We start from the raw sequence: 13,420 nt of genomic DNA on the forward strand, positions 1-13,420 counted from the left end.
TGGAATTTTTAAATCTATTACAAGGGAATGTAGAAGTATCATTAACTTCAGCCACATGACAATAATTGTTGATCTATGGCGTGTGAAAATTTGTAGTGGGAGATTTTACTAGCTTTATAAGTGTTAACTTTAGGGGGTACTGGACAAAAAATGTTTTGGCACCAACTCTGGAAAAAGCTCAGCTAAAAGCCTGGCTAGTATTTCCAGTAGGTGGTGCTATATCCTGGCAGATGCAGTAAAATGCCATTTAAGTGTGGCTGATGTTTCCTAATGCATTGTGGTTCTTAAAAACTGAAATAAATTAAGCCCTTTAAAAGAGATTTGAACTCTTTATTACTGTAGTTTTCATATGATTTATTCACATTATTTGCACACTCTTATTGTATGAATGAGGAACTTGTGCATGTAGAACAGAAAAAAAACAGCCCAAATCAAAATTTCTAACAAAGATTTAAACATTTATCTAAATACAAAAAAGGCATAAACATAAACAGTTTGTGACAAACATTCATGATCTTTGACATTTGACAGGTTTCTTAAATGTGGATGAAAGAACGATGTTCACGTTCAGCATAATATATTTTCATTTGGGTTTTGGACATTTGGATTGTCACCAAACTTACAGTGAATATTTATGCTTATTCATAGACATCCTTCTTGTCTGCGATGTACTGAACGATCTCTTGGGGTGTCATCAACTTCTCTGCTTCTGCATCAGGAATCTCAAAACCTGAGCACATGGTATCAATTGCATAAATACTCGCAAGTCTTGGTTGTTAAAGAATACTGTTTTGTGCAAACATCTATTCTATAGGCTACACATTTTTTGTGTATAATGGTGTATTAGATTTTTTTCCAAAACAGAGCAATTTTTATTTATTTATAACCCCATCAGTAAGGATATAATATTGACAAATTACAGCTGAAGTGAATAATCTTGGGTATTACTGTCACACGGTCAATTGTTGTTTGTACAAGAAAAAAGACACATCTGTGAAATTATAAATCATAAGAAACTACATTTTATATAGGTACAAACCAAATTCATCTTCCATGGCCATGATGATTTCCACCTGGTCTAAACTGTCCAGTCCCAAATCCTTCATGAAGTGAGAAGTAGCCTGAAGCTGTAAAATAAAATGAAACAAAGCTCATTGAACATTGTGTCTACCTAGTACTACCGCGTACAAGTACAAAATATTGAGGACTAAAAATACTGGATTGATGGAGTATCTACCTTGTCAGGGTTGATCTTGTCATAAAGCTTCAGGACATAGAGGACACGGTCACGAATCGTTTCTAGTGTTAAGGGAGGCAAATCACCGTACTGCCTCCACTGACAGACTTGAGGCAAACTGCCAGAGATCTACAAAAAAAAGATACAGGACACATTAAAACAATTAAACACTATACGATGTGCATATGCATGTGTGTGTATGCAATTGTATTTTTTATGTGTCAACTAAAAAAGGAGAGAAGATATACCTTGAGGGAACTACTCAATCCATCAAAGAAATTAAAATGGATTTAATGGCTATAATGGGAATTGTATTGGTTTTAATGGAATCTATGTAAGATGCTATCTGACAAACGGGAATCAATAGAACCATTAAATCCTCCTGAAATAATGCCTAAAAGACACTACATAACGGGCTTTTGTAATGGTTTTAATGTTAAACAGCTGATGGTTCATAATGGTAACCATTAGAAAGGGTTCAGCAGGGCAGTTACTAAACATAATGTCAACACGTCACTCGGATTGCACTGTAAGGTTGGTAATATAATTCAAATTTATTCTGTTTGTGTAAAACAGAAACTGAAATAAAGTCACTCTTGTGAAATAAGGTTCTTTGCTAATGAGTAAAGTCGTGATAGTCGTGAGAAGTAAAGACACTGGTAGGTCATTGGATGTCATCAGTCATTTCCTCTCACTTACCTGCGCTAGTGAAGACTTGTGCCCGTTACTCAGATGTGAAAATGCTCGTCCGTGAGAGAACGGTGTTGCTGTTAATGTAACGGCAGTATTTAAACGGTTAATATACAATGAACGATAGTTCAGTGATCGGACACACCGGGCAATGATGCACGCCGCCATGTTTCACACTCCGCTCCCACAATGCACGGGACGGGACTGACACGCATGCGCAACTCGCTCGTACAAAATAAAAGTTCTCACATAATTTAACATTGTCACGGTTAATTTACTATCTTTTTCTCTCAGCATTTAATACAATTATAAGTGCTTAAACCACTTTCACAGAAATACATTTATTTTGTAAAATTTAAACGTCATATCCAAACCAGTTCTGTAAATATGTGATATTCACATGTAACAATCAACAACAACAAAGAGTTTGTGTGGGACTGTGCCAGTAAACTGAGGTGTTAGAAATGCAATATCTGTATCTCAAATATTTTTCAATTGAAACAATGTTATGACTGAACAACAATTTACCAATATAATTGAATTGGGAACATCGTGACAAAACAAAGTATGTTAATGCACATCATTTAATGCTTATTTATACAGTGTTGTATTGAAACACACTAACATCCCCATTCAGATAGCCAGTCAGCAGTGTGTCTGGCCCCGCCCACCGAGCCAGTCGGCACAACTCATCAAGCACCCCAACAACTTTCGCCACCCTTCCTCTGAGATCCCAAACAGCAATGTGACCAGACTGGAAAACGCCAACAAGCCCAGATCCAAAGACATCACCATCTATCAACCTAAGAGAGAGAGACGTTTATTAAATCAACAAAATGCTAACAATGGATTTCACATGAATCATTTCACAGAACATCTGATGTCTTACTGTTGTATGTGTTGAGCGGGGTTGCTGATGGAAGTCAGTGTGATGTGTTTGCCAGTGAGGGGATTCGTAGCAATCAGAGCAAAAAGAGTTGTGTTACTCTTTTCCTCACATACATTCCCAGTATTCTGAAGTAATAAACAAAGCACACCCTACAGAAAAGGAAACATACGGTTATACAATAACACATACCTAGAATTGCGCAAAGGCAATACTTACTCTGTATGAGTATCCCCTCATGCAGTTTGTCATTGGTAAAGTCTTTTCCAGGTATATAGTCTGAAGCAGATGGCCTGATTTCATACTCCTGAAAAACAAAAAGTTGAGATTTATATAAAGAAAAACATATTTGGTTCAATTGCTGCAGGCATAAAAATGTATCGGATTCAAATAACTTATAGAAAGGGCATTACTTTCAGAGGTATAAAGTTAAAGAGGTATAAAGTATTTCAAGTATAAAATGTATTTAGTAACTAAATGTAATTCACTTTTTTGCAATGCAATCTCTGCTTAAAGAGATGCAGAATAAAAGTATATAAAATACTGTGAATTTTCAAAAGTAAATGCATTACTTAAAGGAGTTTGTTCACCTTCGAAATGAAAATTCAGTCATCATTTACACGCCCTCTTGTCATTTCAAACCTGTGTGACTTTATTTCTTCAGCAGAACACGAAAGAAGATATTCTGAAAAATTGTTGGTGACAGAACAGCACAGCCCCCCCATTCACTTCTATTGTAACCAATGCAACATTAACAACATTCTTCAAAATATCTTCTTTTGTGAACTGCGGAAAGAAAGTCATACAGGTTTGAAATGACAAGAGGGTGAGTAAATGATGACGGAATTTCCAATTTGAAGGTGAACTACTCCTTTAATCCGATCCTCACCATATGAGGAGGGTTTTACATTCTGTCCAACCAATCAGAGCATCTTTTTCCCCTTCTACGGCTGCCAGTGTCCGAATGTTCTGCTTCGCTGAGACCAGGAGAAGAGTTTTCACTAACCTGAAATGAAAAAGATGTGTAAGAAAATATATACAGTTCATTTTTCTATCCTTTATAAACTTCTATACATATCTATCGACAGACAGACTGGTTACCTTCCCTCCTTGGTTAACGTTATGACAGTGACTTTCTGCTGATCTCCAGGGGTGGTGCAACACACAAGTCGACAGTCAGACACGCCCACCACTGCTTGTAGTGCATCTTTGCACAGAACATTCTGAGTGAACGGCCCATCCATACTTGGACAACAAAGAACTCTGTTATAAACACAGAAAATGTGTTTTAACTGTATATCTTTAGGCATTTTAAATGGTTTCAGACTACAGTGTAAACAACTGCTTATGGTTATATGATTTTATAGCACTCGTTAAGTTCCATTAGTAGTATAAAATTAAGATAAATAAGAATTTTTGTTATATTGTATATTTCATTACCTTGCTTCTGTGATTTTTAAGTCACCCAATGTTACACAAAGCAAACCTGAAGAGTCTGGAATCGCTTGCAAGGACATGACAGTCTACAAAAACAAGCACAGAAGAGTCAATTTAGAGACAGCGCTTTTTATATACTTTTAAACTTTTGCATATATGCTGTTAAATGCAACTGTTTGATTCACCTGTGCAAATGTCCAGGTGTGTATAAGACTCCAAGGCTGAACTCCCTTCTTTTGAGTCCAAAGGCACACACTCCATTCTCCCACCACACATATGCACAAGTCCTCCGCCATCCATCGTACGAAACACAAATCCAACACGCATCCACCCTCCAGGGCCTAACAAAGAGAACAAATGTATGTATCCTTTAATTATGAAGCTGATAAATTGTATAAATTATGTTCATAAATATATTAAATTTTCTGTACCTTGAAAGTGTGCGTCTCCCGAAGCAACGAGGAACGATGTCCTGCCTTGGGAAGGGTTGTAGAAGGTACAGGGGATGAATTGGACAAATCAGTTCCATGTTCCTTTGCTTCATCCGCGTTAGTGGTGCACAGCATCTTGTCTTCCGTTTGCTGATTGGTGGAGGTATCAAATGAGATCGCCTCATCGTGACCTGCACAGCCAGATGCATCTACACGCCGAGACTGATTCATAACCATATCTTTGTGAGTTTCAGTCTTGAGGTCAGTGTGTTTACAGGTCTGAACCTCTGCTTTTGGACTGCTCTGGGTTTTCTGGATGTCAGGGTTGTGTTGAGCTGCAGATTCAGAAAGATTGTGAGGTTGAACTTCGATCTCAGATGTGCAATTCATTTTACTTCTACATTCTGGATTGTTTCCTGTATCAAAACTGCATTTCTGTTCACTTTCCATAATGCATAAAGCCTGCATTTCAGTTTCTGGCACGACTGAGTTCTCGTGTCCTGTTGCACTGTGGTTTGCATTATTTTGAGCTCCCATAATAATTTCTTGACTGACTTCACTTTGATTCTGTGTCTCAGTATCTCCCTCTACTTTGGTTGGATCCGAACTTTTCATAGAGGTGTTGGCTTTGACTTTTCCAAATGTTTTGCATGCGACTAAATCTGGAGACACAAAACCTGTAGGCGTGTTTGAAGTGGGAGACCTACGGCTGTCAGCAGGAGAGAGGAGATGACGTTGAAGATCTGTGGGTGAACCTGGACTTAGAAAATGTGGGGTCAATCCCAAAGATGGCAGGGAAGGGTCTTGACCTCTCTGGGTGTGTGAGGTCAATGAAGGACTAAAATCTAGTAACGCTGGACACAACGGGCTGTTTTCAGAGAGGGTGGGAGAATCCGTTTGCTTGTGTATTCGCGATTCTACTTCAGGATCTACTTTAAGCACATTTTCGTTTCCTGAGGTTTGTGTCTTTACCGTGTGTTCGTCATTTGCCGTCTTCTCTGTTTTGACTATTGTGCCGGTTTGTTCCTTTCCACTGTCTATCCGATCTGAGGATCTGCTGTTTGGTTTGTTTACATGGTCAGCGTGTTTTTCCGATTGGTCAGTGTTTTGTGTCTCAATCTGTGATTGGTCAACAGGGTCTGACTGACACAGAGGTAAACTATCTTCAAGGGCAAAGCTAGTTGGAGGTTCTGGAGTAAATAGTTCTCCACCGAGTACTTCAGAGTTACCCTTTCTGCCCCGTGCTGTCTGGCACCTGTTGCTCCGTCGTGCGTTGTATACACGATAGACAAAGGGTTCCACGAGTGAAGAGGACATACGCAGTTTCTCCAACTTCAGTTGACCAAAATCCTCATCTGGTAAGTGGAAATCCTGGATGTCAACAGATGCCAGCAGTCCATTTTTGGTGTCTTGTAGAGTTTGAATGAGTGAAGATAATGATGGCAGGAGAGGTGATTGATCTAAAAATGCAAAACACATTCACAAACATGTTTTCAAACAATAATCATAGAGGTGAAAATAATTTGCTTTGATATGAAATCTTACCATCTTTACTCATACATGTCTGAGGCTGAGATGAGTATCCTCCAGTTTGGAGGCCACACCCCCTCCTGAATATAGGATACAAATTTGAATCTGGGTGGAGCTTTGACTCAAAGTAAAGCTGAGAATCTGGTAGGTGCTTAAAATCTTGTGTGACCTCTTCCTCTTTACTTGGATTCAAATTTGCTGTAGGCACAGATGACGGGATTGGCTGAGAATCCCCATGTGGCCTTTCCTCCAATTCTGACTGAGCTGTAGATTGAGGGGTGGATTTTAAGTCTATAACAACCGAACTGTCCAATTGTGAATCACTTGCAGGAAGTGACATTGTACAATCTGAAGCAGCGTTGGAACAAGGACTCCTAACTACAGTCGTTCTACGACGCCCTCTTCTCCTCTGACCTTTCCCTCGACATCCGGCCTGGTTGGTTGACCTGCGTACTGATTCTGGAAGTTCTGAGCTCACGTGACCTCTACCACGCATTTGCGATTGGCTGGGCTTGCGTCTGCCCCACCCCCCAGTGAGCTGGCTCTGAATGACAGCCTCGAGATTGACAGAACTTTGAGATGCAGCCATGCGACGTGTTGTTCTAATATAATATTCCACAGGAAAAGTTAAACCTTCGACCAGCGTACAAGAGTCTAGAGCTCCAGACATAACTGAAGAGTGTTTAATATCTTTATTTGAATCTGGTGGAAGCATCCGGTCTGATTTGTCTGAATCAGATGATGGAGGTAAAGATGAGGATTGGATGGGGTCCAAATACGCAGCTGTTCTTGACTGTAACTTCTCTTTAGAACGACCGACAGGAGGCAACTGTTTCTGGCAAATGTTAAGAGTTTGAAAGGCCATATTATTCTCGTCAGTTAAAACCAGTGGCTTGTTTGCAGATTCACAGTTCACTTCAGTTTTTTCAATCATTTTTAGCTTCCGTGTTTTCTTTGCAATCGTATCATCTGTTTTTCCCTTTTTTGGCAAGTCCTGGTTCTTCTCCACCTTACATGGCAACATCTCAATATCACTTTCTCTTTTCAGTTTAGCCTTTTCCTCCGTGCTACCACTTTTTTTTCCAGGCACGAGACGGTCTTTCTCTTGGCTGTAGTCAGTGTCTGACTCTCGCTCTTTGTTCTGCAGTCGCAGCCGGCTGCGCTTAGAACGCAGACGGTGGGTGGGGCTTCGCATGCTTGCAGGGCATGCGGACGCAATCTCGGCAAGTTGAAATTGGATGGCAGGGATTTTCTCAACGGTGGAAAACACAGAGCTTCTTTTTTCAACTGAAACAACAAGAATAATTTTTGTTAATATCCTGTTAATCCTGTTTAAATAGACCTTAATATTATTGTGGATAGAAGAATTAAAAGTTTTGAATAGTGACAATTTGCAGTATCCAGAAGTATTCGAGAAACATAAAAATATAATTTTTACACAGGAAATATGGTTATTGTGAATGATAAAGCATGTAAATCTTTTTGAAATCCACTTTTGAATATTAGAATGAAGCTGGACTTTAATACTTACTAGTTCGTAACTGTTGAGCATCTTGGTTGTCAGAAAGTTCTGAAGCCAGCACAGAGGAAGATGTACAGAATAGTGATGATGATTCATTGTGTGTAAATCTGTTCTGGTGAGAGACGCTGCCCTGTCTGCGAACTGCATCCCGGTGTTCTGCCTTCTGAAAGAAAAGCATACAAACAATGATTAACAGCTTTGTACATGATGGAATAATATGATATTATAGTTCAATTACAAATCATTGTTTTCTGCGTACTTGTACATTCACAAATACATTAAGTTTACCTGCAATCTTCGTGCTGTCATCTCATACTCCTGCTTCAGTACTTCCAGTCTCCTTCTCAACTGTAAAATATTAATTTAATCACAAATAATTCAGACACTGTTCTGTGTGATATGCACAAATAAGATGAATTTTAATGCCTCACACAGTACTTAATAAACATACTTTAACCTAGAAAATACCCACAATGGTGGTTTAATTGGAATACATTCAAATACTACAAATAATTACTATGAAGGTAAAACCACAGTGATAATATCAAAGGGTAATCTACATGACACAGATACTCAAGGGTGCTTTAAATAATTTTACCATGGTAACGTTACATGTCTATAAGTTGTTTTCTCTGCAGGTTAATCCTCTACATGTTAAAATAACATGTCCAAAACAACATGGATGAGTTGTCAAATTTTAAATAAATCCTGATAGAAAAAGGTATAACTTACTGCTTCTTTGTCATCGTTAGGGTGAATATCTTCCTCCATTTCGTACTGTAAAGTATTTTGTGATTTATATTTACAGTGGTTTATACTGTATCATACATTATTAATAGTGCCGTCATCCGTAAACAACTGTCAAACACAAATTAATTTAACGTTAGATACAAATAAAACAAACAACCATTTGTTTCATTTACTTGAAACATTCATACCTTCAAGAGAAGTGGTGCCTCCAAGTGTATTTTTCGTTTTGTTTACGGACTCTCAAGAGCCTTTCCTACTCAATTCTCCCGCGACTTCCGACTGCAGACAGAATTGATCGATCACAGATCGTCTGATCCTTTGGGGTCTGACGCTGATACAGCAAATTTGTCTTGTTACGTGGTGATATTAAGGTCATAGACATATTTAATGTAATCAATATAAATTACATTACATCCTGTACAGAAGAATATAAATGTATCTGTATGTGAACGATGCTTCGGAATTCTTTTGGTAATGTCTACTGCCACTTTGCACATGGCAGAGGAGCCACAGATTGTATCTGGTGTGTTATTTTAAATTTTAACAACCGAATTACTTTCATTTTGCAACTGTAATGTGCAACGTGTAAATAATATAATTATTAGTGAAAAAATATAAACACTAGATAGTTAAAAAAAACTTTTTTTACGAATGATTTAGTTAAAATTGGCAGTTGTCAATATGCTTAACAATTTATTTTGACCATAACAGCAATCATCCAAACAAACTACGAATTTGAAAGAAAACGGAATTTTGATATACAGTGTCTTGATATAACTTGCCAAAAGATTGAACAGAAAAACCTGATAGTCTATATGAAGCATTACTCATACACATGCTTTTATAGCATGGCAAAATATTGGTTTGATAGGTGAGTATTCAACTCGTTATATTTAAACTCATTAGTAGACCTAGGTCTTGATGTTCTTGAAATTACTAATTTCTCTTGTAATTCAAATTCCATATCCTACGGCATGTTCATTTCATTCCCTGAAGGGGAGCCAGTTGATGCCCAACCCTGAGAGGACACAAGTTCTCCGGAAGGAAGGTGGACTGTGTGACATTTCCGTGTGGGATGTAGGAGGCCATTGGAACTCCAAAGCCATGTTTCCAGTGAGGTGATAGTGTTATTACAGTGTGCTTGTGCAGTGAATGGATGTCTCCCCAATATGTTAATCCAGGGGATTACACAGGAAAGGTCAACTATTGCTCTCTGACATTTCCTGTATGATGACGAAATGTGAGTCACACGCTTTTGGTACAGGCCCACGTTCAAAGACTACTCTAATAAATATACTCATAAGTTAGACAATAATACGCTGAAAGGGAGACCTGAAAGCCAAACTAATCTGCTGGATGGATAGATAGATGGATGGATAGATTAAATATGTTAAATATAAATACGAAGTGAGCCTTCAGGTTTCACTAAACGCAGCATGTTGTTTGTGTGAAAAATATTTGTGCTCTAGGGCTTCTGTGTATTGCCATGCCTACCATCTGATACCATCATATTGATATTCATCAAATGGAAAACCCAACGTGAAACAGTTGTTTGACGTACAATTGACCTCAGAGATGGGGATTCTGACCTGAATTCTGTCCAAAGTGGAGATGTGGTCATTATTATATGACACGTTATCACCAAACAAGGTACAAATTAGTGCTCTGATTCCTGGATTACAGTCACATTGTGGAAATAGAGAGATTATAATAATATTGATTGATTTAAAATTTTAATTAAACTTAAGTTTTCCAAGAGAGTAGCTGGTACTGCACAAATCTTGTTTTTTATCTGGAGACTTGTCTTGTCCTTTGTTTCAGGTCAGTGAAGAAAGGTGTAATTAAAAATAAAACAAGGAAACGTCTTCCAAAGGTCAGATAATACATAAACATTCATCTTTATTAAAAGTTAGAGCTCAGATAATAGGCTTGTTGACACACTAGTTTAATCATTAACCCAGTGTTATATAGACCTATTTAACCAGGCTAGTGTGAGGGAAAACACCTTGTTAGTTTGCCAACCCACAGCTTGAGAATTTAAGCTTTTTTAAGGGACAGTTCCCCCAAAAATGAAAATTCTGCTTCATTTACTCACCCTAATTTACATTTAGTCATTTAGCAGACGCTTTTATCCAAAGCGACTTACAGAGAGTTCAGGGAGCAATAAGCGATATATCATGCAGGAGCAATAATACAATAGGTGCTACAAAGTTACTAGTTTCAACAAAAGCTAGACCACTACCTGTTGAGAGAAAGAGAGAGGGTTAGTTAATCTGTATGAATTTCTATGTTGATGAACACAGAGAAATATATTTGGAAGAATGCTTGTAACCATGGAAAAATTACAGTGGTAGTCAAAAAGCCATTATAGATGGCTTATAAAGCCATTTTCCTGTCAGTGTCCTAGTACTGTTTGGTTTCAAGCATTCTTCCAAATATCTGTGTTCATCAAAACAAAGAAATGTATACAGATTTGGAACAACTCGAGGGTGTGTAAATGAAAACAGAATTTTAATTTTTGGGTGAACTATTCCTTTAAGTCATAAACTTCAGTCTGATAAAGGTACTACGAAAGGTTCACAGCAAAATAACTATTCAGTCAAAGGTTCTTAGAAATAACCATTTCTTTCTTTCTTTTCACATTTTAATAAAACACTTTCACCACAAAGACCCATTTTTTGTAAACCAGAAAAGCTTCTTTGAATGTTCAAGATTCTATGGAATCATACAGTCAAAAATGGTTCTTCTGTGACATTGTGTAGCACCTTTATTTAAGATGTTAAGAATGGCCTACTACTTTTACTATGTAGTAAAATGTTTTAAAATGGCATAATGCATTAAAACAATCAAGTAAAGACAAAGACAGCCTATCTCTTTTTGTAACGGGCAATATATTATGTATATTGTCGTTCTTGCATGTACCTGAAGTAGCCTATTCCATCCTGAAAATAGCAGTTGTTTTTCTGTAAAAGGCTCCAGCACCCACCCATCCTATCACTCGTTTTTCCATTGGTTACAGCTGAGTAGGTAATACAGGCGCTCAGCCAGGTGATATAAATGAGACAGTCTTGTCAATGCTCGCCTTATGTCCATGCGACAAGTGCCCTCAGGGAACAGATTGATGGCTTTATATTCCCTTCATCGGGAAACTTGTCTACAAATTATAACGCAGGCGCTTTAATTTGTTCAAGTGCAACGCATACTTAAACACACTTAAAGATAGGCCTATATAAATAAACGACTTTTATTAGAGGCATATATCACACTTGGAGGATGTCTCTGTCTGTGCGTGAGAATCGCACCGTGCGCTTCGTGTTTCTTGGCGCCGCCGGGGTCGGTAAAACCGCCCTGATCACCCGTTTCTTGCACGATCGTTTCGACTCAAAATACACTCGCACCGTGGAGGAGTTGCATGCACTCGAGTACGACACGGACGATGCCAGGGTGCGCATTGAGATTTTGGATACGAGCGGCAGTTACGCCTTTCCAGCGATGCGCGCTCTGTGTATGCGCACCGGAGACGCGTTTGCGCTCGTATATGCAGCCGACGAGCCTGGCTCTCTTGAAGAGGTGCAGCGACTCCGTGAGGAACTTCTGGAGGTGAAAGGGGAAAATTTCACGGGCATGACTGTGATCGAGAACAAGGGGGATCTGGGCTGTCGGAGTCGACAGGCTACCGCTGAAGTAATGCGCACGGTGGAGAAGGACTGGAGCGCGGGGTTCGTGGAAACTTCCGCGCGCACCGGCGAGAATGTCATTGGGCTGTTTCGGGACTTGCTGCAACATGTGAAGCTGCCGAGCCGTGTCAGTCCGGCACTTCACAGACGGACACAGACCATGACAATAGAAGCCACAGGAACGCAGAAAATTCCCCCCATGAAGAAAAACAACAGCTGTATCTTGTCTTAATGGACATGTCACGCGACTTTGTAGATACGCATCATGCTGATGCTGGATGGACTTGGATTAATATGGACAATGACAATTGTAGGCTGCTCTGTTGCCTTGGCAGAGTATTGCGTTAGCAACACAAAGGTCCTGGGTTCGATTCCCAAGGAACTGATAAAATGTATACGTTGAATACACTGTTGGTCGCTTTGGTTAAAAAGCGTATGCCAAATGCATACATGTAAATGTACTGTATGAATGGACTGTTTAAGTTGCTCTAAAATGGAGCAAGAAAAAGTATTTGATGAATCATCTGCATTACTGTTAAAATTGTGATTTTTTTAAAAGACTGAATAAATGCAGATTATGTTTACTAACCAATATGTGTTTCAACTATTAATTTCTTACATGTAGCAACAATTATTAACTTAAGTAGATTGCCAAGTTTTCTGTTTCATAGTCTACCAAGTACTCAGGATACAACATTATAAACACAATATGTGGACATGTAGTATAAATTACAAATACATATACACATACACCTAATGTACGAAGTATAAGCACAACACAAATACAATAGAATACATGTGAGGGGTGTGTAAAGGGTGTGGGGGGGAGAAAACAAAGTCAGCAGATTAGTGGAATTATCTTTTAAAAACAATTAATTGAATAAGTTTCATCCAAAGTGCATATTCCTAATACCACTATTTCACAAAATGTTGACCTGTAAGTAAAAATATATTAAAATGTAACAAATAACAATGTCCATGTCCACCATAATGAACACAAAATATTCCCTTATGACTATTTGTGAAGAAAAAATCTTGAGTCTATACATTTAAAAACAATATAAAAAGCATTTATGCTCAATAAATTGAAGCTGAATCTAAATCTCTTTTAGTTTGTTACATTGTTCTTTATACATTTTTTATATTAATGTTCCAGCATGTGCCAGCATCAACAGAATGGTAACAAAAGATAAATGCTTAACGCGTGGGTTGATGCTTTTGGAACTGTTTTAGTACATGATTAATTCATTCAGCTTTCTA

The 13,420-nt window shown here is 38.3% G+C and overlaps 3 protein-coding genes across 7 annotated transcripts; 1 reads left to right on the plus strand and 2 right to left on the minus strand.

Annotated features, from left to right (window-relative positions):
- Positions 1 to 437: 437 nt before the first annotated feature.
- ndufab1a (NADH:ubiquinone oxidoreductase subunit AB1a) lies at positions 438 to 2,137 on the minus strand. Its single transcript, XM_057332860.1, has 4 exons — positions 1,937 to 2,137; positions 1,238 to 1,366; positions 1,040 to 1,127; positions 438 to 730 (listed from the first exon to the last, which is right to left on the minus strand). Exons 1-4 carry the CDS (start codon positions 2,093 to 2,095, stop codon positions 639 to 641), a joined length of 468 nt encoding a protein of 155 aa, XP_057188843.1. The 5' UTR covers positions 2,096 to 2,137; the 3' UTR covers positions 438 to 638.
- Positions 2,138 to 2,200: 63 nt separating this feature from the next.
- On the minus strand, positions 2,201 to 8,753 carry palb2 (partner and localizer of BRCA2). Of its 5 annotated transcripts, none has more exons than XM_057332857.1 (13): positions 8,672 to 8,753; positions 8,466 to 8,591; positions 8,022 to 8,081; positions 7,743 to 7,896; positions 6,227 to 7,498; positions 4,682 to 6,141; positions 4,436 to 4,591; positions 4,254 to 4,336; positions 3,915 to 4,058; positions 3,703 to 3,819; positions 3,033 to 3,120; positions 2,817 to 2,965; positions 2,201 to 2,730 (listed from the first exon to the last, which is right to left on the minus strand). In XM_057332857.1, exons 2-13 carry the CDS (start codon positions 8,502 to 8,504, stop codon positions 2,523 to 2,525), a joined length of 3,930 nt encoding a protein of 1,309 aa, XP_057188840.1. In that variant the 5' UTR covers positions 8,505 to 8,591; positions 8,672 to 8,753; the 3' UTR covers positions 2,201 to 2,522. The 5 variants fall into 5 exon arrangements, with proteins under 5 accessions (XP_057188840.1, XP_057188841.1, XP_057188838.1 ...); XM_057332858.1 differs by having other exon boundaries at positions 2,817 to 2,941; positions 3,915 to 4,076; XM_057332855.1 differs by having other exon boundaries at positions 3,915 to 4,076.
- A 3,003-nt stretch (positions 8,754 to 11,756) lies between these two features.
- On the plus strand, positions 11,757 to 12,534 carry rasd3 (RASD family member 3). Its single transcript, XM_057332670.1, has one exon. It carries the CDS (start codon positions 11,757 to 11,759, stop codon positions 12,390 to 12,392), a length of 636 nt encoding a protein of 211 aa, XP_057188653.1. The 3' UTR covers positions 12,393 to 12,534.
- Positions 12,535 to 13,420: the final 886 nt, after the last annotated feature.

This window comes from Triplophysa rosa, linkage group LG4 (assembly GCF_024868665.1).
Source record: "Triplophysa rosa linkage group LG4, Trosa_1v2, whole genome shotgun sequence".
Taxonomy (NCBI): Eukaryota; Metazoa; Chordata; class Actinopteri; order Cypriniformes; family Nemacheilidae; genus Triplophysa; species Triplophysa rosa.